At 41.0% G+C, this 23,835-nt stretch overlaps 1 protein-coding gene across 1 annotated transcript in view; it reads right to left on the reverse strand.

The window, feature by feature from the left end:
* LOC119197005 (collagen alpha-1(XIV) chain) overlaps positions 1 to 23,420 on the reverse strand; it is a 68,705-nt gene extending 45,285 nt beyond the window's left edge. Inside the window, exons 1-14 of the mRNA XM_062565402.1 lie at positions 23,345 to 23,420; positions 22,644 to 22,773; positions 22,272 to 22,417; positions 22,031 to 22,154; positions 17,430 to 17,569; positions 16,968 to 17,094; positions 15,614 to 15,753; positions 13,725 to 13,857; positions 13,258 to 13,287; positions 11,827 to 11,969; positions 9,939 to 10,071; positions 9,027 to 9,149; positions 6,614 to 6,763; positions 4,527 to 4,643 (exon numbers count right to left, since the gene is read on the reverse strand). Coding sequence (XP_062421386.1) covers positions 4,527 to 4,643; positions 6,614 to 6,763; positions 9,027 to 9,149; positions 9,939 to 10,071; positions 11,827 to 11,969; positions 13,258 to 13,287; positions 13,725 to 13,857; positions 15,614 to 15,753; positions 16,968 to 17,094; positions 17,430 to 17,569; positions 22,031 to 22,154; positions 22,272 to 22,364 — 1,453 coding nt within the window. The 5' untranslated portion in view covers positions 22,365 to 22,417; positions 22,644 to 22,773; positions 23,345 to 23,420. The remainder of the gene's footprint in view (positions 1 to 4,526; positions 4,644 to 6,613; positions 6,764 to 9,026; positions 9,150 to 9,938; positions 10,072 to 11,826; positions 11,970 to 13,257; positions 13,288 to 13,724; positions 13,858 to 15,613; positions 15,754 to 16,967; positions 17,095 to 17,429; positions 17,570 to 22,030; positions 22,155 to 22,271; positions 22,418 to 22,643; positions 22,774 to 23,344) is intronic.
* Positions 23,421 to 23,835: the final 415 nt, after the last annotated feature.

A 23,835-nucleotide genomic window follows, 5' to 3' on the forward strand; every position in this document is an offset into this window, starting at 1 on the left:
GAATATTTACTGCAAATCAGTGTGACGACAGTCACAATTCAACTACTGGGCGCGCCAAATTCCCTGCAGCACAGATAGGCCAAGCAATGTTGGGTGATCACCTGCAGCCAATGATGGCCAAGCGGGGCGTGTCATCACGAATCATATGAGTCGGGTGTGTGTCTTGACCTCCGCCGACCCCTGAGACTGACTCACCGAACCCCTGGGGTTCGATCGAACCCAGGTTAAGAACCGCTGCTCTAGAGCTCCTGTTTCACATGTACAGTTCAATTTTTCATTTTCTGCATAATATTTATGATTCTAAGCATCACTTTCTTTTAGGGTTTGGTTCTACGCAGCTTTATTTGACCATGCAAGTGGTTTAAAGTGAAAGTTAACCACTAAAGCATATCAGGTCCCCTGGGAATTCAAAGTTGATGGGAAAATATTTTATTCAGCTGTTTATTATCTCAAAATTTCACAACAAACTAGCTTAAAAATGACTGCAATACATCCAATCCAAACACATTTAACAAAGTCAAATATAAACTATATAACACTGTGTTTAAAATTGCTGTAGGAAAGACTGATTATAACCCATGAAAAATGAAAAGATTCACACTATTGATTCCTTTTCTTTTGTCAATTTATTTTGGATGGCAAATAGCTTGTCAAATCCATTGATGGACAGCATCACAGACAAACAAACTAATGAGAATTCATATTGGCAGCCAAAAGGAGAGCAACTAGAAAGTGTGAGTGCACGTACACATACACTAATAGCTGCCATTTGTCGAGTTAATTAGTCTAATTCTATTTCCTAGTGTTTTCCCCCCACAGATACTAGGCCATAGATGATAGCGTTTAGGGAAACAGCTGTCACACAAGAGTGCACTTTTCTATCTGAGAAGGTGTTTAAGCAGCTGTGGCTCTGGGTGGATTAAACAAACTCTCTAAACTCCAGCTTGAATATCCAGCCGCTGCTCAGGCAAAATGGAGGGAGAGACAGAGATAAATCGAAAAATAAGGGAAGGGGGGTTCATGGAGAGAACTCTTTCTCTTTCTCTTTCTGACAGTAAAAGGCAAACACATGTGGACAAACATTTCTTACTGTTCATGTTTCCTTGAAGTAGAAATTGCTTTATTCAATTGGCTAATCTCTACATTCACAAGGCCACGCTCACATTTATTAACACTCTTTTCCAGGTATGTTTTAAAACCCTGTCGGGTAAATGTATTTCAAAACAGAGTGGGTTTGTATCAAACTTGTGTAATGGTTCCTATTCAAAATGCTCAATTCAAGAAGAAAAAAGAAAGACAGTATCCCTTGTCAATTCACATGGGGACATTATTCTGCATTTACCCCATACTACACAGTGGAATCAGTGTGCTGCAGTCAAGGCATCCGGGGAGCAGTAAGGGGTTAGGTGTCAAACTCGTCTACATTACAAGGAATTTTTTTAAGGAATTTTTTGACGTTTGAGAAATGTGCTTTATTTCCTCTTTTGATGATGGCTGGAGCAGAAGTTCCCTCTCTGGGAACTCGAGCTGCGTAAAAACGCTGTGGGAACGCCTCTGCGTGACCGCGTCATGAAGCACGTGTGAAATCTAACCAATGGCGAGCTGGTACGTCATAAGCGGGCGACGCCGGTACCAGGGCGCTATAAAGGGATCCGAAGGGCAGGACCATTCATCTCTGTGCCTTCATCTAGTGCGTGTGAAGTTTTTCCTAGTAGTAATGGCTGAGCGATTTGTCCAGTGTGTCCCCCCGCGTTTCATTACGGGCAGTGACTCGAATGCCTTCTGTGTTGTCTGCCTGGGCCCTCGAGGGGGCTAGCTGTGCAGACTGTGAGCGCCTGTCATGGTACTCCCGTCTCTCCCGCCGAGCCCTCTTCGCTGAGGACGGCTCGATGAGGCGCGCTCCCCCGACGAAGGCTTACCAATACTGGGCTCTTCCGTTCGGCCTAGCCCTCTCACCCCGTACGTTTACCAATTGCGTGGACGCTGCTCTGGCACCATTGCGTCTCCATGGCATCCGCATTTTGAACGACTGGTTGATTCTAGCGCCATCCGTGCGGATGGCATCGAGGTGTTGTGCTTGCCCTTGTGCTTGTCTGGGGCTGAGACTCAACGCCAGGAAAAGCGCGCTGTCCCCGGTGCATAGGACCACCTTCCTGGGCGTTGTTTGGGATTCGACCACGATGCGGGCACATCCATCTCCCGCTCGAGTGGTTTCGATCCTCTCTGCAGTCAAGCAGGACAAGCTAGGCCAGCCTGCAGTGAAGTATGTGGCTCTCAAAAGAGTTGGAGATATGCAAGCCCTCTCGGTGGCCCCATCGTGCTTGGAATTTCCACCCGGTATGGCGAAGGCATTCTTACTATCTTCCCCCGGCTATATTCCTAAGGTCCCGTCCGCTACAGTCGGGCCTATGGTGCTGCAGGCTTTCTGTCCTCCCCCGGCCTGCCCGTGGCACTTTCAGAGATGAATCGTCCTGCCCTTCGGGTCCCTTTATAGCGCCCTGGTACCGGCGTCGCCCGCCTATGACGTACCAGCTCGCCATTGGTCAGATTTCACACGTGCTTCATGGCGCGGTCACGCAGAGATGTTCCCACAGCGTTTTTACGCAGCTCGAGTTCCCTGAGAGGGAACTTCTGCTCCAGCCATCATCAAAAGAGGAAATAAAGCACATTTCTCAAACGTCAAAAAATTCCTTTAAAAAAATTCCTTGTAATGTAGACGAGTTTGACACCTAACCCCTTACTGCTCCCTGGATGCCTTGACTGCAGCACACTGATTCCACTGTGCAGTATGGGGTAAATGCAGAATAATGTCCCCATGTGAATTGACAAGGGATACTTTCTTTCTTTTTTCTTCTTGAGTTGAGCATTTTGAAAAGGAACCATTACACAAGTTTGATACAAACCCACTCTGTTTTGAAATACATTTACATACGTAACCGAGAGACAATTTCACCACTCTGATACCTGTGAACTTAGAAGCTGGAGCCAAAAATTAATTAACTTTGTTTATTGTGAAGGCTGAAAGGAAATAACTGGCTTTGTCTAAACGGGTTAGGGTTGCACTAAATTTAAGAGTAAAGACCTTTTATAAGGAGTTTACATGATATAACTATTTCCTGGCCAGCTGCAGGTAACTTGCTGGAATGCTCTTAGCTCTGCCTTCATGAGTGGTATTGATCTTCTCATACAATTCTTGGCAAGAAAAATGATCTGCATTACAGGATTGTACAATTCCCAGACTGATGTACAATCAGTCAAATTCATTTTGCCTAAGAAATAATAGAACCAAACCATCTTTCTGCAACATTATTACTTTTTTTTCCAGACCAACATGTTGGTGTTGGTGCAGATCATGTGTGAAAAGGCGAACTATCATCAGGTTTATTGTTCTGACCACACAATCACTTGCACATACACACTTCAATAAAAGAGCACAATGAGACAGCAGTAGCCTGTTTCTATTGTACTGATCCTAATTTTAAGGAGGATCCACTAATCCTTCCTCTAAAAGTGTTCTAACTTCTTACTTTCCTTGTCTTCCTACCCTCTTTTCATTCTTTATATAGTTTGGGGTCAGTTAGAGGGCTCTATTCATCAATCTAGTGTCTTTCTGACCAGAGGTTATGACATCTGCACCAACACATGGGTCTTTTATTAAAAATAAAGGTCAATATTGTTTTTCAGAGACCACCATCATTGTGAAAACCTCAGCTACTAAACAATGATGAGTGTTACAAATGTAATACCAACAGAGAGCAGAAGACCTACTTCCCGTATTGGATTGAAGTACTTGTATACATACAAATCCTTTTGACATTGCATTTGTTTCTGCTTCCTGAAGCAGAAATACACCAAGTAAACTTTCCCAAAGAATCAAGAATCTACATTATGTTTGCTACTGACAAAGGCATATTGCAAACAAACATCATGAAGACTGCAGTTCATAACAAATAAGTTATTTTTCAGTTTTTTCTCTTCCCTCTTGTTCTTTGTCTCAATATTTACCATTTATTAACTGAGTGAATTGAGCATTACAGAGCTTCAAAAGTTCAGACTCTGTGTCTTTACTGGTTTTATTTCTAACATGATGACATGACCAACTCCCAAAGGAGTCTGGAGACATTTTCAGAAGGATCGACTGTAAATTAATAAGGAATCATAGTCTGCATTAGGAGTTCAATCCAGAAACCACACCAAACATCACAGCTTGAGAAAAAGCATTTGATTGAATGAAAGAATTGTATTCCAGTCACTTTACTGGCAAAAGTTTAGTCTAAGTCTGAATTTAAATTTGTCTAGAGATATTTAGAAGCAGTGTGATTCAGATCATATCAAGGTGATCTGGTTGCACTTCACTGGAATTCAAGACACAAGAGTCAATCAAATGACTGGAGTGAGCTGCCTGTCTGTTGTCACGTTGTCAGAACGAACTAATGAAAGCGACATCATTTTTGAGCCGTGAGGACGGGCCCACCCACGTACACATAAAAAACCCCATATCCAAACACTGCTGGGGAATGACTTACTGAGCGTAGACTGTATGGAGACTCTGTACAAGGTGGCACGCAGAAGGGGCTGCCATTGGACGCAAAGGCTGTTGGGACGCACCTGGTAGGTTGACATACCAGAGACACCGAGGAACACTGCAGGTACAGAAATGAACAGCAAGTTAAAACAAATAATTTCAGTGTTAGTATTTAGGACAATTTGAAAGGGATTCCAGTTAAATACATTAAAATATGTTATGACAGATGTTGAGAATAATTGACACATTTGTCATGTGATTGGTAGGCAGAGCGTTAGAGCTGCATAAAGAATATCTTCTTTTTGGTGTTCTGAAAGGTACAATATAAGGTTGAAATAGCTTGAATTTATATAACAGCTCCAGTTACAAGCCTCGTATGGAGGTAAAAACAGATCCCAAAGTAACAAAGGTTGTCAGGCTTGCAGGTTCACTGCATTGTGAGCCACCACGCCTGATGCAGCAGAATGTAAAACACCAGCAAATTGAAAAGCTGAAGCTTGTTTAGTAGTGAGATTTCAGTGCACCACAGCAACCCCCCTCTCTGTCTCTATCTCATTATCAGAATATGCTGATGGTATAAAATGAACTTGGCTCTGGTGTCAATAAATGGAATTTTTAACTGGGACCATATGGCAGGTGCCTAATTTTAAATACATGTGAATAATGCATGTGACAAAGCATAATTTCTACCAGTGATATGCAGCGATACACATAACACTCAAAGATGCACAATGGACACTACCATTTACAGACGTGCAATTCGACACATGAATATGTGTAATGTAATCATGTATCATGTTCCATGTGTGTGTATGTCTGTAAACATGATAAGGGATGTGAAAGTGTGTCAGGTTGGCCGTGCAGTAAAATCAAATGTTTGCATAGGAAAATAGCAAGTCCATAACCAACATAAAGCTTCTTCCCCCACAAATATACTGTAGACTTACACTCATAGTTACAGTTGCCACCCAACGATTTGCTAATTTTTTTTCTTTCTTTTTTTGGATGGTTTCTCGTAATGTTTTACTTTCAGTCTTTTCCATTGTTGTGCTTACTCTAAAAAGTTTCTTGAGCAAAGAAAAGCACCCTTCATTTTTCCCAGGCAAAACTCATTTTTAGGGTACAATACCATTTCCATACAGCTTTATTTGGGTGAAACAGTTTCATTTCGTTCAATGGCCCTCAAAGTGCCAATAATACACCTAGTATGTGTAATTTATTGGTGTAAACATGATGGCTGGCTCCCATGGCAAGGATGCAATGAATGCAGTATACCTTGGGAAATATGTGAAATATGCTCCCTTATTAGGATGAGAAATGATTGAAGTAATCCCTGTTAAAAAATCAGCATTCCCCCAGTGGAAAGTACAAATATGGACAATGAATTTAAATATGCCTGTTGTAATATGGGAAAATCGGATGAACCTGAAATTTAACAGGGAAGCATGAATTACTTGTGTTGCTTGCGTGAATATTTGATAGGACTAAACTAGTGTGGGGGGAGCGTATTGGAAAAAATCAAGATAAAGTTACTGCATGCATACATGGATTTTACACTGAATGTATACACATTTAACCCTAACCCCTAGCCCTTAAGGATAGCCCATCACTAAAGCACAAATTAAAAAATAAAACATAAGGAGTGAGGGATCAATCTAATTTTAGCTGTTTCATGTACAGGACAAATCAAAATGTCTTTTTCTTGTGCATTAACCTGCAGGACTAACACATAAGCTATTAAAATAAGAATATGTTTTCTTTTATCCTATTTGATGAACTGCCCCTTGGAGAGAAACCCCACACAGAAGAACAAAAAACGACGTACAAGTTAACACTTACATAGCGTACATGCGTGCACAGACATCTCTTCACTCCAGAGACTTTTCTGTCTCTCTCTCTACTAATTGTCATTCTGCTGTATCTGCTGCTGTTGTTATTGTTGTGTAAAAACTTACAGTGATGAAGGAGTATCCATTAGGGCTGATTTTATAATGAATGTTTTATAATTTGAAATGACTGTCCAAAGTAAATCAGGTTATCGTCAATGAGAATTGTAAACTACATTTAGAATGTCAGTAGAATGCTCACATGTCTTGGCATTGACTAGCAGTGGTTCACTCTGTCCTGTGGGGTAGGAAGCCGTCACTTGAACACTGTACTCCGTCCCACTTAGTAGACTCAGAAGAAGCATGGAGTTCACGTTGTCACCCACTGTGGTCTCCGAAAATGGTCCTGGGACTTTGAAAGACACACGCAAGTAACCGTGAGCACAGACAGGAAAGAAGAAAAAACAAACGAATGACACACCAAATCCTGTATATCAGGAATCTTTTTTTTCTTTGAATCTTGAAAACATTGTAATTCCATTTACAATTGAAGCTTCTTGTGAGAAAGTATCACATTTCCCAAACACATCGTTTAATCCCAATCCATAAAACCTTTTCTTAAATCTGCAAAATTTAAAGTTAAAACATAAATCGCCAGTAGGGGATTTGCTAGAATAATTTCAAGGAAAATGTATGTGGATGCAAGTCCACAGCTGCAAAATCTATCCTTCCAACATCCAGTGGAGTGGTTTGACGTGAGAGGGATGTAGTTGTAGGTTAGGGGAATTTATCTGGTATTTCTTTAGGTAGCTAGGAATCATGCATAGGAGGGTATGGATAATAAATTCAGGCCGACACTGCAGGCCCTCTGTAATCTGAGCCGCCAAGATCAAACGACAGCTAGTGGCACCTTTGCTCAAATTGCCCTCCGATGCCAACAGAAACAAAATCCTTGTGCTGCGTCAGCCTATTTTTTTTGGATGCCGTTGTTGGCGCCAATGTATGAAAAATGTATGAAAAATGTATTGCTACAATTTACCACATTCGCAATCAACATTGATTGGACATCCACATCACAGGGCCATGTCTTATATTTACCCTCATTATATTTTATAACCGTCACGTAATAGCACTGTAATACAATAAGGTCCTTATAATGTCCTTTTTCTACACTCTTGCTTGGGTTAATTAACAATGCAGGAATGAGAAGCTGCTTTTGTCAACCTTCACCTCAAATCAAGAACCCATTCTTTAAAAAATACTTTGAATAGTACATTTGTTTCCATTATCAGTATAAACAACATCACAATCGTTGCATAAATATGCACAAACCTGCAGTAATATACATGCATGCACATTGCACAAACTAATACAGAGCCTTACTAAACTGTGGCAGTGTTTCCATCCCCGGAGGAACCGGCTGTAGTAAACTAAGGTACCGAGAGGCGTGAACACACGCGTTAACATTGGTGTGCATACAGCAAATAAAGTACCGCAATAACAAAAAAAACAATACAGGAAAAAATAAAATAAAACACAAAAAAGACAAACACAAAGTGCCGCAATATTCAATACAAAACACCAGTGGAACAACAGACCGTGTTTGTATATATGTCTGTATGTGCCTGTGTGTTTCTAGAGGTAAATTAGGTATAGTGTAGCTCTAAATCGGTACCTGTGTGTTTTGGCATTCACCAACAATCTCAAGGTGAAACTAGTTTCCCTTTTTACATTACATTACATGTTATTTAGCTGACGCTTCTATCCAAAGCGACTTACATTGCATTATAACCCATGCATTACATTTTAGCCTGGGGAGCAATTAGGGGTTAGGTGTCTTGCTCAGGGACACTTCGACATGGCACATGGGGCAGCCGAGATTCGAACCACCAACCTTGCGGCCCCCAGCGCACTGCACTACTCTATGCGCCACCATCGCCCTTTATATTAAATCAAATGAATACAGCGTGTCTACTTGGAGGTGGATTCTCAAAGACACCGTAATTGTGTTTAGACGACTAAAACAAGACTTTGAAACTATAAAGACTCAAGCCTCATCTTGAATGGACAAACAATTGGCAATAGAGACACAGCAGACTTTTGAAGATGCTTCAATGCAATAAATGAATGAAGACAGGTAATATTTTATTTCAGATCTTAAACATTGATGTTTTCTCTGAAGCCTCAAGTATCTTGTTAAAAAAGTCACCATCAAGAAAGCTTTGAATCTTTCAAAGTTTGTCTTTCAGCTACTTTGTGCCTGTCAAAGGTTTGTTTCTGGTGGGTCATAATACAAAAGGGATTAATATGTGTGGATGAGCCTGTGTCCCAAGGCTAAGCACACGCTACAATCAAAATATGCTCACGTTTTTGACCACTAACAGCTGGGCTTTAAAATATGTGTGTCCCTGTGTGTGTGTGTGTGTGTGTGTGTGTGTGTGTGTGTGTGTGTGTGTGTGTGTGTGTGTGTGTGTGTCTCATAAACAATACATAAATGTGTACATGTGTAAACACTGTGTGACTTACACTATCAAAAATCATCACAAAACAAAACCAATGAATATCTACATAATCCCAATACAGGTCATCCCAAAAGGCCTATTTGTGGATTATTGTTTGTTAATACAAATAATATTAGGATTGGTATTAGTTTGTGTGAGTGTGTGTGGGTGTACCATTGATGGGCTGGTATACAATCCTGTAACCAACTGTAGGCGACTCAGGTGAATCCCAGGTGACCCTGAAGCGATCGTACCACTCCTCTGACACACGTAGGTTTCCAGGAGACAAGAGAGGCACTGCCAAACCACAAAAAACATCACAAAATCACAGCTGGTCAGATATTCATATCAATATCAATTTTGCTTCACATTTTGGTCGACAGCACAACAGTATCAAGATTTTATATAATGTTTGATCTTTTTTTTTATATATACAAAAACTAAGCACGGGGATTCGTACATAGTTAGTTGAATATATGGTTCATCTATTCATTTTTTAACAATCAGTGAAATTAAAATAATTGTAACATTATTTATCTAAACATTCAAAGGAACAGTTCCATTTAAGTTACAACAAGGTTGTATATTTCTTCAACTTGAATGTCCTCTCTGGGCCTAGCTCTGATTGTACTTATTTCCTCATCTAAAAAGATCACATATTTTGTCTGACATTTAAAATCTCTGTACAACAAGGAGACAATCATTACTTCTCATGAAAAGGTAATCAGGAGAATCGCTGAGAAATCCATTAGTGCCGAACAAAATGATCTAATTGTCTCATTGCATAAAGGAGATGCTGTAATTATGAACGGCCTTCATTAAGACAATTAAGAATGCATCATTATTCATCATCGTTTTAATTCATATATTCCTTCAGGGGCATTGATGATCATTAAATTAATGCAATGAAAATAAACATTCTGCTCGCTGCATCAAAATTAATTTTCATAAGCTTTTTGTTTTGTCAGATGTGTTCTCCTGAAACGGGAGATGCATCTTTGTCAAATGATAATTGAAGAACCCAGAGTTGACCTGCTTGGTTAATAATTGACATGTTTGTGTGTGTTAGGGGGTAGTGAGGCTCACATGTGAACCCGAGCGCTGAGACGCTGATGCCGTCTTGTCCATCCGTGTACACTGGTGTGACTGTCACTTTGTACTGGGTGTCTGGTAGTAAAGGCTGAAGTACTGCTCTCATCTGAACACCAGGAACTAACACCTACACACACACACACACACACGTATGGATTCATCTCTGCTCACAAGGGACTAAACTGCACACTAATTAACTAAGTGTGTTCGCTTGTGCACACAAACACACAGACACAAACGTACTTCTCTTAATATGCATGCAGCATATAGCAGACTAAGCACAAAATCAGATCCTCTTCTCTGCCGACTGATAGAAACATTTGGAGGCAAATATTAAGGCCAGGCTTAATGAGGTGAAACGGAAAGTGTTTGTAAAATGTTACTTATACCTTCAGGGATTTTAACCAACTCTTCAAGAATTCTGCTCACATCGGTTTAGTCAATAAAGTCCTTTGAGGCCAACAGTGAGGCAGAAAAGAGCTGAGAAAAACCCATTAGGTTACTGCTGAGCATGAATTTATAAGTGTTGAAACAAACTTAAATCCTATGCATCTTTGTTTAAGCTTCCATTGTATAAATCACGTTTCTCTTAGTCAAGTCTCAGACAAAGTTCCCTGCAAAAGTAATATTTGTTATACTGACAACAAAAAACAAATGAAGATGGCTGCCTTTGACAACCTATTAGCATATAATGTTTGCTCAGACATGGTTGAAGTATACATGTCTTAATGTCCTTTTTTCCTGAGCACTTGTGTCCATCTTGAATTAATAGTCAAGCTTTACATTTATTCATTCAACTTCTTTTTTTTCTGTGACAACTGAGCAAGCAATCAGCTGAAGAAGACCATGTTCAAAATCACGGTTTGCTCAAACGCCTGAAAAGCATTGTTAATCACACAAATAATCACATTAACACAACAAGATTATGAAACGTCCTTTGCTCTGTTGCTTTCCCTCAAACGCATCTGCATCAGAACACTGCAAAAGGGGGCACACGACCGGAACCTGACCTTCGGCTACCGGCCAGTGGTCAGGCTTAAGCCTTTCTCCCATTTTGTTTAGCTAGAGATTCTTTTTCACATCCCTTTGTTTCTTTTGCTCTCTCCTTCTGTGCTGCCCTCCATCTCCGCTTCCAGTAAGTTAAATGGGTGCTGAAAAGATAATGGAATGTCTTCTGGCTTGGCCTGGCCTCTCCGTCTTCTACAGCTCTGACACCACATGGGAAAATTAAAATAGTGGGCAGGGAAAGAGGAGAGGAAAGTAAGGGGGGTGGGGGTGGGGGCCTTGGCGGAAGAGAGAACACATGAGGGAGAGAAAAGTGAAAAGCAAAGAGATAGAGGGACTGATGGAGAAAGAACGTTTTTGTGTGTGTGTGTGTGTGTGTGTGTGTGTCTATGTGTGTGTGTGTGTGTGTGTGTGTGTGTGTGTGTGTGTGTGTGTGGCTCAGCGATCAGGGTCAGTGCATGGCGCTGAGCTCAAGGGCTCTTACCACAGATGGAGGAATTATGTCCGGGACTAAAAGTGTAATCAGTTTTTTGATTGGAGACGATGACCCGACACTGACCGTTGCAGTGGACTGGAGGTGCTAAATAACAAGGATCTTCCTGCCAAAAAATGCCGCCTATGTAATCTGCTTTCAAAACTCACCAGGGAAGAGGTTTGACTGTGTTTTTCGTGCATTGAAACTACAATGACAAAAGTGGCAGTGGGGAAGAATGAGGGAGATTTTAACCTCCATGGACACGGTTTTACAAATTGCTCATAAAAAATAGGAAAAACTAATCAAAATAAAAAACCACCACGGCGGCCAGTATTCTGACACCTCTACCTCTGCACTTAATTATTTAAGTTCAGTTAAAAGATCACAACTTGATCGACTCACCGACTCCTCTCGGCGGTTGCCCCTGAGGCCAGCGTAGGAGACCCTGTAGCTTTCCACGTGGGGGTCTTGCAGCTCCCATGAGGCCTCCATGCTCTGCGTGGTCTCGTCACGCAGCAGAAGGTTTCTCACGGTCTGACGTGTTGCTGTGACACCACATCAGTAAAAGGGACTTTAGGATTTGTGATACATACGTACATCTGCACTAGATCTGGACTTAAGTTACATGTTCTCCACACTTAATGCTGTTCAGTACAATATTGGTTAGATAAACACATCAGACTATTTTTATGTAGTGGATAATACATTTTTTGTAAAATTTGGATTATAGATACATAATGCAGCTTGAATCTACAAGCCTTGGTTTTCATTTTAAAGTAACTTGGTGTCTTTGAGCTGTTCACTGTGCGTTGTGATTTTCATAGATGCCTCAGTGGAGGAGATTCTTTTGAGAGTGGAGCCTGTTCCTTGTATGAAACACGGTCCAGAAGGTATCTGGGTTACCTCCTAGATAATGGAGTTTGAGCAATAGTATCTGGGTGAAGCCAACTTGGTAAATCAACTTGAAAAACATCTTCCAAACTTTTTTTCTTAAAGTGAGTCCTGTTGGAAACACAATCAATTGCTTAGTTTTACATTCTCAATCACAGAGAGAAAAGACAGTAAATATGAAGCGCTCTACATTTACAACTTCTTCTTTGCTCCCATCGCCAACAGATCTCACCCCATTCTTCGCCTCTTTTCATCTGTCGCTTAACCTCGCACATATACATACATACATACAAACGCACACACACTCGCACACATAGAGGAGTGGATGAAGAAACGGAGCCTTTTACATTATCCAAATAAAAGGTTGTGTGAATTTGTGCCCAGATCGGCGGCGGCGGCGCTGATTCACTGTGATAATGTACATACATCCTCTAAACTAGCATATCCGTGTTGAATGTGATGTTCACACTTATAAAATCCAAAAGATTATCATGCAGGATTATTCATGTCCATGAACAAGCACTCAGTGAACCTGGTTTTGCTTCCAGAAACTAAATGAGGGACCAAGATTAAAACTGAAAGTCAACCTTTGAGAACGTTGGATGCACTCTGGCAACGTCATAACTTGATAGTGGATCCTTTCATATTTCTATAGCATTAGACTTTCTAGAAGGATGCTATAGCTTGAATCATTACTAAAACAGCCTCTTTAAAAGCATAACCTTTTAGTACCACTTGAATTAAGCTTGCTGCGCACTGGACACAGTCAAGCAAAAAGGCTGAATATTTGAACCTACATACGTACATTTAATTGCATCATTTGAACCCAACAAATGGTTTACAAGTAAGTGCTTATCCATTCATATTCATGTACAATATTGAGTTTGATGCTTTTCATTCCGACATTGACTTTGACACAAAAGCCATTTATATACTTCTCACCTGTGGTAGCAATCGTTGTTGTCTCGGCCACTGGGAAAAGATAAATTAGATCAATTGATTAAACTTCTCATCAACAACTCTCTGAATTGACTAAAAAATCATTGACACAAAAAGTAATGTTCATATTCTGACATAAGCTGCAACAAAGCAATCAGTGGAAATTGGATAATGCAGAGTCATGGTTTTTTAAATGCACATTTTATGATCCTAGAAGGCAGATGTGATGAGACTGGTCCGTTATTCTCAGCAGACAGTGGCGCTTTGGTAAAGAGGGTGAGTGAGGTTACAGACTGAGTGAAAACAAGGTGGTTTGAATGTTTGACATTGCACTTGTCTCTGGGTAAAGTTTTTAGATTCCAACTTTTCTCATGTATTATACTGATTAGACAAAGCACATAATACAACTGCATGCGTTATAAACACAACTGCAACGAGAGTAGAGAATCAAACAGGCTAAAGCCCCTTACACGTGGTCTCTATGACGGAGACGGTATCACTTTCGGATTCATCTTTGAATACAGCCGTTAACATCGCTTCATACTCAGTCGATGGACTCAGACCAGTCAGCGTGTATCGGTTATCGATTCCACTCAGGACAACCTACAAAAGAGAAACACACACATGAGTTTCAGCCTCGTAATACATTTAACTTACAACAATATGTTCTTTCATGTTTGGTCAAAACACTATTTGAGACTCTTGTTGGTTAATCGTCATGTCAAGCTTTATGGAAACAGTTGTCTATAGTAACAGTCCAGAACTTGACTGAGTGTTAGGAGAAAATATTAAATACAACAATTTAAACCGAATCTGTGTTTCCCGTTTTTAATTACTTTTTGTTTTATAGTGTGCTGTTCACATTTAGGACCCCGGCTTATGCTTTCATTCGTTGCACCTATATTTGCTTGAATTAAATAAATATGAAGAATTTCCAAAGTTACTCTCAAGATGGGAGAACATTTTAGCCATTAACCAACAGTCTGATCAAATTATTTATAGTCAAAGTAAAACACCAGACTTTAAGGTCCTCACCAAAAGGGAAAAACAGCAAGAAATGGTGGTTCATGTTTTTTAATTTACTTGAGTATGGTTGTCTGTATTAAATAGGTTATGTTGTAGAAATGCATTACTTGAAAGTCACTTCACATTTAAATGAAAATGCTACACACCTTTTTTATGCTAAACAAGACCATTATAGGACTTACAAAGATGATCGACACAATATGAGTAAGTCAAACATGTGTGGTTGCCTCTCAATATAACAGCGTAGCTAGTTGGATCAACTACTTCTGCAGGAGTCGAAACGACAATTTGTACAACACAAAAATGAGTCAGACGCCGAGGGAAACATAAAGAGGTCATCAACAGTACAGCATAATATGTGAGGGAATATATTTTTGTACAGACATGTGATGCACAATTACATGCAGATTTTGGCAGGCCACATGCCCTCCCAGGAGTAAGTCCATCTTTAGTGATTGCTTTTATTTGTATATTCTTGCATTGAGTGAATAATGTTAGCCTTATGTTTAAAAAAAGGAGCCCAGCTGCCTTCACGTGTAGCTCTAGATTATTACATTGTTGTAATCTGGCTAATCTTTCACTCTGGTTGTGTATCTGTGTGACTGATCCACACTATTATGTTCTGTTTTCTTTCAGACATAATACAATGTGATTGGTGGCAAATTTAGGTGTCTACGTGTGTGTGTGTGTGTGTGTGTGTGTGTGTGTGTGTGTGTGTGTGTGTGCATATGTTGACTTTGTGGTAGAGAGACCAGCTGCATGTATCCGTTTCTCTGTGCAAGAAGAATTACGAGCCCACCTCTCCAACTCCCAAAAGTGTTATTTTCAGCTCTGGTGGCTCTCAGCTAAATACACAGATAAACAGACACACTCACACAACACGTACACACAAATACACACAGACGCACTCTGTAAGAGACCTAAGGGCTTTATCGCGCCTGCACAGCTGTCTCCAAAACTAAGATCATGGAAATAAAACACCCACGCCATTAATTTGAAGATTTATTTAGCCTTTATGTGTGCTGCTCCATGCCAGGTTTTTTTACAAGCTACCAGTAGTGTAGTTAAGCTTATATGTGGCTCTATAGAGAACGGCCTCCACCATTATCGATGCATATAGAGTGCAGCCACTTATTCCCCTGGAAGCGCAGATAAAATGTGGCTTAATGAAAAATCTTTCATAAAATTGTGTAATATCTGCCAGTTTCGTGCCTATTGTAATGTTCACATGATTTTTCGAGGATGAAGTTCCCATTTCTACTCTTGTGGTTAATAAATTACAAACTATTTATAAAGCAAACCCCTTCCTATCCTATATTTCATTGCTACTCACTTCCTTTGTGTCGCCACCTGTGAACGGTGCCCAGGAGAGTCTGTAGAGGACGATGTCATTGGCTGAGTGATCCCAGCTGACCTGGAAGCTGTCCGTGCCGACATTACTGGGGCGTAGATCCAATGGACCTGGAACTGGAGCTAAAAGGTAGCGGAAGCTTACTTTTTGGACTTTTACTTTAGTCATTTTTTTATTGTTTGTCATTTGCTTACCATTTCTAACATTGTTAAGGTTTCCCATAGGATTTGGGTATATTTCACAGTGTTCTGCAATAGTTTGTTCCTCATTATACTGCAAACTAAGCAGCACGCATTACTAGGTATAGAAAAATGAATGACTAAAGGAGGCTTGGCAGGCACAACACTGCACTTGATGCGACCTTCAATAGAAAAATGTGCTTGAATGTGCTGCAGTGTGACCATCATAGTTATAAAATGCCAATGAATATCATTAAATAGTTTATTCCCTGTTGTCCAACAAAGCCAGAGTAAAAAGTTGTGAGTCATCGGAACATTGCAAAAAAAAACAGATAAAATATTGTGTGTCTGCACTACTATGCAACAAGTGTACTAAAAGTAGATAACCACGAGTTTGCCTTAGTTTGGAACACGGTCACTGACCAGGGTATAACTGCTGCTTTACTCACTGCAGGGGCTAATTTATTGCATGTTTTTAAACTGTTTGTTCAGCAATTACTTTAACTTACAGCCGTTTGGTGTGAACTGTACCATGCAGGTTCCCATCATTTTCCACACCTCCACTCAAAATCCTCAAGGGTGAGATCACATCGTGTGCCTATATGAAGCTATTTCTTGAAACGGGGTCGATTCAACTAAATTGGCCAGAAGATGAATAAAAATCTGTACGGGCCCTTAGAGTGAGTAGTTTGATCGTTGCTTGCTAGAAATACATTCATTTCAGCTGGCTCAGCGCTGGAGCCAAACTGCTTGTTGCTTAAAGGGATATTCCTACGAATCAATATCAGTTAGTGTGACAGAGTAATAAGGGACAGCAAAATGACCTTTTAATGCAACGCGGCTATTACGCTGTGGTGTAAATGAGATGGGCACACTGCCAAAATAGCAGGAGGGGTAATACAATTCAACACTATTTCGCATCAAGAGAGAAACGGTTTGCCTTCTTATACTATGAGTACAACTATATTCAGGAAATTGAGACTATACTCCCCTCAGCAGAGATGGATATAGGGAAATCCTGAAAGACAGATGGCGAATAAAAATTGGACTATGAGGAAAAAAATGAACAAATCTAATTGAGAAATGTCTAAAATGCACCAACTAACTAACACATTACAATATCTTCCTTGCGTCCTTCCACCCGAAAGGCAACTTACTGGTAGTGAACCGGTCTGTGAGTGCCTCTGATTGGCCCTCCTTGTACAGGGCAAAGATAGCCACTGAATACTCCATCAGAGACGTCAATTCACTGAGATCATACAAGTTGTCTGGACCCAACTCCACCTGCCCAACATGGAGACACACATGACACAAAAAACTAATTAATCCTTTCATGGAAAATAAAAAAAGATCACAGGTAAAAGGCAACAAATTCATAAAAACGTGTTAATTGCGAAGATTTCTTATAGCTCTCACTGTCTCACTGTCAAAAAATTACTTATTGATTTTCTACATAACAAGCAAATCTTACACTGTAAGTATATTGTTTATATTTCAAGATGATTTAAGCCAGTGCTGAAACCTTTTTATACTAAGAAGCATTCCTTTACTTAATCTCCTCTTTCTTTCCTCGTTGTTAAAATATATCCAATCATGGAATCACAAACATACGCACGCACCTCCTCCCTGACCAGTCCGTCTGTCTTGATCCACACGATTTGATAACCTTTAACTCCTCTGGGAACGGGGGCCCAGCTGATGTGGGCGGAGTTGTGAGTGATGTCAGAGAACTGGAGGTTAGTGGGGGGACTCAGTGGTACTGAGAGAGAGAGAGAGAGAGAGAGAGAGAGAGAGAGAGAGAGAGTTAGTAAGTGTTTTTTATACCATTTTTTGACTTTGAAAGAAGACATTTGGTCACTTAAGTTTCCTAATTGCATCCACGCTTCCCTCACTTGCGTTGTTTCCTGGCGTCTTAGACCCTCCCACCAGGGATGCCAGGAGGAAATGCAAGGGAACCATGCGAGGAGAGAGGAGACAAGGAAATATCTTTCTCGCGAAATGAGACGTCCTTTCCTCCGAAGACATGTCTGTTTCAGTTGACGGCGGCCGCCCGTTACAGCTGGATCCACTGTCAGTTGACTTTAACAGCCGTTAAGGTGGAGTTGTAGGCACAACATTTTACTGCCCCGAGAAGCAGTGTTTCCTCTATGTAGCCTGTTACCTGTTTAACAATCTGCTGTGTACACTGTACTCTGCTCTGTGTCCCACTAATAAGCACAAGATCCATTCCTCCTGGATAATATTATGCATTTATTATGTGCGCATGCATGTATTAAAATTCTGATTGTGAAGTCATTATTAAATAACCCAGATATTATTTTGTTCTCATTAGAGGCTGGAAAGTATTTATTGGGCTTAATGTTTAAGGGGAAATAGAAATGATGTCATTGAACGCGACGATGAACAACTGACTGGAAAATGACAATGAATGATGTAAAAGTTTTTTTGTCTTTCCAGCTCTCTCTGACTTTAATCGTAATAATCATAATATAATCTTTCTAATAATTGAAGAAAAGACGTTTGTGGTCCCTCTGTTGTTCAGACTTAACTAAAATATATTAACCAGATGATGAATGAGATGACGGATAACACAAAACTTGAGTGTAATCTGTGATCTTCATTGATCCTCTTCACTCTGGTACGAAACATCAGTGGTGTTCACAATTAACAAACCAGCCCAATCAGCCGAAACAAGGACGCGTCCTCACACAAGGCTCCTTAAATATCCCTCCTTGCAGTGTTGGGAAAGTTCACTTTCTACATGAACTATTTCAAAGTTCAGTTCACAAATTTTAGTTCACAGTTTCAACTAGTTCAGTTCTTTTTTTCCATATGTTGCTGCAAGCTATTATTTTTCAAAATTATTGCCACACCCCAGAACCACAGATAGCAATTATTTTATCAGTTTTAACACTGAAGCTATGCATCAGATTTAATCTTCACATCCAATTTTGAATCCTTATCCAACCAGGGTTTACATTAGCATTGAGGGGACAGCATTTCCCCTTTGTTGCTTTAATGTTGCTGTCCATTCACTCCACACTACCAGCAGCTGCAGCGTTCACCCCTACAGTACATTCTCAAACACATGCTGCTTGAATGGTCTTTTTTAAATAAGGAATAAAAACACGACTTATCATTAAGGTGCGAATGTTTGCAAAGAAAGTTCAGATTCCTCCCATCCTCACCGACCTTGTCAGTAACTTCATAAAACTCATTTATATTATTATACGGCGCCTCTTTGCTACACGCAGCTGTCGCCTCCATGCATTTCTTTTTTTTGATGACGCAAGCGGCGGTGCGACAGTGGTGGCTGGTGTTGCCAGATTGGGTGTTTTTTCCGCTACGTATAAAGGCGTGTTTACGGTGTGTTTTCTATAGAAATCTGGCATCCTATTTGAACAAGTTAACCTGAAAGAACGTGCCGTTCATAGAATGAACGAGTTCACAGTAACGTTCATCGGGCATTAATACAGTACGTTCAGTTCACGTTCGCCCAAAATATGAACGAGTTCATGAACTATCGTTCAATGAACGCGTTCAGGCACAACACTGCCTCCTTGCCCCTCAATCCTCAAAATAACAACTTGGTTTGTACCAATTGTGTCAGGGCTTGTCCAGTAACTTCAGTAACTTTTATTATTTACCTCAGTTTTCACCACCTATTTTACTTTGACCATCACCGTGTCTCCCTCTCGTCTCACGTGTCTGGACATCCAGTGCCCTCATGTCTTCTCCGTGTGCTGACTACAGCGTCCACCCGTGTCTCTTTGACTCACCATCCCCGTGTGTACTTTCGTGGTCTTGTCCGATTTGTTAAGCAGCCCAACACATTTTGTTACCAGTCGAGGTAGTTTTTGAACCTGGTCAACGACCATGTTTGACTCTTTGGATTTTTTAACAAACAATGCTTTGTTCGAGGATTTCCAGTCAGGATTTCGAATGCATCACAGCACAGAAACGGCACTGGTGAAAATTACAAATGATCTTCTACTTGCATCGGACCAAGGACTTGTATCTTTTCTTGTATTGCTGGACCTCAGTGCTGCATTTGACACCATCGATCACCGTATCCTGCTGCAGAGACTGGAACACTTGATTGGCATAAAAGGAACTGCACTCAGCTGGTTTAAATCTTATTTATCGGATCGATCCCAGTTTGTGTTTGTGAACGGTGAATCATCGAGGACCACGAATGTTGGTCACGGAGTCCCACAAGGTTCTGTGCTTGGACCGATTCTATTTACCCTGTACATGCTTTCTTTGGGCGACGTTATCAGAAAACACCGCATAAACTTCCATTGTTATGCAGACGATACTCAATTGTATCTATCGATCAAGCCAGAAGACACCAACCAACTTGTTAGACTTCAGGACTGTCTTGGAGACATCAAAACCTGGATGACCTGCAACTTCCTGATGTTAAACTCGGAAAAAACGGAAGTTATCATGATAGGCCCAGAGCGCCTTCGAAGTCAGCTGTCACGTGATACAGTCTCTATGGATGGAATTGCTCTGGTATCCAACAGCACCGTCAGAAATCTTGGAGTTCTCTTCGACCAGGATATGTCCTTCAACTCTCATATAAAGAAGACTTCAAGGACTGCCTTTTTTCATCTACGGAATATATCAAAAATCAGGAACTTCCTGTCTCAAAGTGATGCAGAAAAACTAGTTCATGCATTTGTTACTTCTAGACTGGATTACTGTAATTCTTTGTTATCAGGCTGCTCTTGTAAATCGCTTAAACCTCTCCAACTGATTCAGAATGCTGCAGCACGTGTATTAACAAGAACTAAGAAATGGGATCATATAACTCCTGTATTAACTTCTCTGCACTGGCTTCCTGTTAAATCAAGAATAGAATTTAAGGTACTTCTCCTCACCTACAAGGCACTTGCTGGTGAGGCACCGTCTTATCTTAAAGAGCTTGTTACACCGTATTGTCCTACAAGGCATCTACGCTCCATAGATGCTGGGCTACTTGTGGTTCCTAGAGTTTTAAAAAGTAGGATGGGGGCCAGAGCCTTCAGTTATCAAGCTCCTCTTTTGTGGAACCAGCTTCCACTTTCAGTCCGGGGGGCAGACTCGGTCAGTTCATTTAAGATAAAGCTTAAAACGTTCCTCTTTGATATTGCTTATAGTTAGGGCTGGCTCAGGTTAGCCTGGACCAGCCCTTAGTTAAGCTGCTCTAGGCTTAGACTGCCGGGGGACTTCTTAGGACACACCGAGCCCCTCTCTCACTCTCACTCTCTCCTCCCACAATCATCCATGCTTTATTAATGTACATCACTAATTAAGCTTCTTTCCGGGAGTTTTTTGTGCTTTCTCGCCTAGCAGGTCTCCGTGGATCATAGTTTCGTGCGGACCCCGGTTCTGACTCCTGGCTCATGGCTCTGCTGACACCTGCTGCTGCCATCATCATTACTTTAAATATGATTCATATTACTGTCATCAAAAACCAACATCTTTCTGCTCTCCCTCCCCACAGAAGCCTCTGTGGATGGTGGTTCGATCTGATGGAGGTTGTCCCTGCAGTGGTCCTGCCGTACACCTCTTCTGCTACTTGCAATTACTTGTATCATTTCAGTTAGAGAAATTGAATGTATTGTACATCTTTTACATTGTTGATTCTGTACACATGACATCCATTGCAGTCTGTCCATCCCGGGAGAGGGATCCCTCCTCTGACGTTCTCCCTAAGGTTTCTTCCCTTTTTTCCCCATTGAAGGGTTTTTTTCATATTTTGGGGAGTTTTTCCTGTGCCGATGTGAGGGTTTCGGGACAGAGGATGTTGCATGTGTACAGACTGTAAAGCCCTCTGAGGCAAATTTGTAATTTGCGATTTTGGGCTATACAAAATAAAATGAATTGAATTGAATGTCTTTTGGATATGTGATTTCAGTTTATCATTGAAGTTATTTCTGTTAGGGTTATAATTCAATAAACATGTATTCTTTTCATCTTATATACTGTCTCCTGCTCCTGATGTTTGGCATAGCTTGAGCCAGCTATGACACCAGCTGTACCTCCGAGTCCTCTGGTTACACTCCATCACACATTGTTGTAAAGAGAGCATGTCTTCTCCCATCCTTACTTCTGCCAAGAGCTATTCGCTTTGTAAGATTCATATTTTTTGAAGTTATCATGAGTTATTGTTAGGATGAAGGTACAGAATGAGGGCCATCAGTTAATAATTGTATGTGTGTGCATTACTCACATGTAGATTTCTTGTTTATCATGGGGTCACTAGCTTCCTTCCCGTACATGGCATAAACAGTGACGGTGTATTCGGTGAGAGGGGTCAATCCATCGAGCTCCAGCTCTGTCACTGTGTCCAGCACCTGGGAAAAAAGACAAATGCACACTTTTAAAAGAGCCATGTTGCTGTTTAAAAGTGAATTGAGCACAGATTCATCTAATCTTATTCTCATTTTCTGTTGTCCGCTGCCTTTCACTACCTCTTTCTCGACTACGTCTCCATCATCTGTAAGTGGTGCATACAGCAGCATGTAGCCAGAAACTCCCTCCACACTGTTCCATCTTGCTTTCATGGTGCTGTGAGTCACATCTAACAGCTGAAGGGTCGTCACCGCGGGAAGGCCCACTATGAACACAACAACACACAAAGAGCACGGTTCAATCAAGGCCTTTTCAGTTTGTCCAAATCAAAAACATTGTGTTGTCATGAAGGATGCTTTTATGTTCATCTATCCTATCAATACGTTTCAAATTGTCCGGATTCAAATGCTGGCAAACCTATAAGCTATTCCTACAACTATGTGAGCTTTATAAGTACATCTATGCGTGTTTGTATGTAAATATTAACTTACGGGTTATTTCTGATCCTCTCAGAGCTTCACTTGCCTCGTTTGCGTACACAGCAAACACAGCCAGCTGGTACTCAGTGAGAGAGTGGAGATGCTGTAACACAGCCGAAGTCTCACTGCCGTCCACCACCACCTGGCATGCAGGAGGAGGGGAGGGACGGGGCAATGACAATGGCCGGAATGGACACAAATGAGAGATGGGGCACAGAAATAGACGAGAGAAGGAGGAGGGTGAGGTGGTGGTACAAAGAATGGTAGGAAAATGGGGCAATGAATTGGAGAAGATTGAAATGACAAATAGAAGTGGGGAAGGACGGAGGAGGGCAGTGCAGGAAACACAGAGAGAAAGAGAATGGTAGAGGAGAAAATGAATTTATTAAATGGGATAAAGCACAAACTTCTAAAGCAGAATACATTTTTCGTACCTATTTCGTACGTATCTGCAGAGGTGTGGACTCGAGTCATGTGACTTGGACTCGAGTCAGACTCGAGTCATGAATTTGATGACTTCAGACTCGACTCGACAAAACGTACAAAGACTTGCAACTCGACTTGGACTTTAACATTGATGACTCGTGACTTCACTTGGACTCGAGCCTTTTGACTCGAAAAGACTTGCTACTTCCCAAGAAAACTGGGGGAAAACATTTTCACACGGCCGCGCCGCTCTGTTTATCTGCATCTGTCAAAAAAATGTGGGCCACCTGTATGCAGAGAGCGCTGCCTGCACGACATCCAATCACTGCAGTCCCACCTGGTTCTGATTCGACAGCATCTAAACAGGCACATTGCAAGAGAACCAATGAAGCGCAACAACGCGCCAGTTGGAATAATGATACCGAAGACCGAGGATTTTTGAACCCGGATTCAGACTCCGATGGAAATCCTCGCCAACATTATGTCAACGTCCGTTTTAAAGTACTATAACACAGTCACAGTCGATCCACCATTACCCTTCCCTTCCCTACGTAGTCTAGGTCTGTGAGGCAGCGCACCATCACCCAGGGTTCCCCATCCCCACTTTGCTTTAAAGCATATGACTTCGGTTTCTTGAGGGAAGGGCTTTTGAAGCAGTCTTCTTAATATTGCATAAACGGAAATGTATTATCGTATACCTTAGTGTACAATAGACAATGAATATTAACACAACATTGATATGAGTAAAGAGTAGTTTCAAATAAAACATGTGGTTATA

Source organism: Pungitius pungitius, chromosome 11, assembly GCF_949316345.1.
Source record: "Pungitius pungitius chromosome 11, fPunPun2.1, whole genome shotgun sequence".
Taxonomy (NCBI): domain Eukaryota; kingdom Metazoa; phylum Chordata; class Actinopteri; order Perciformes; family Gasterosteidae; genus Pungitius; species Pungitius pungitius.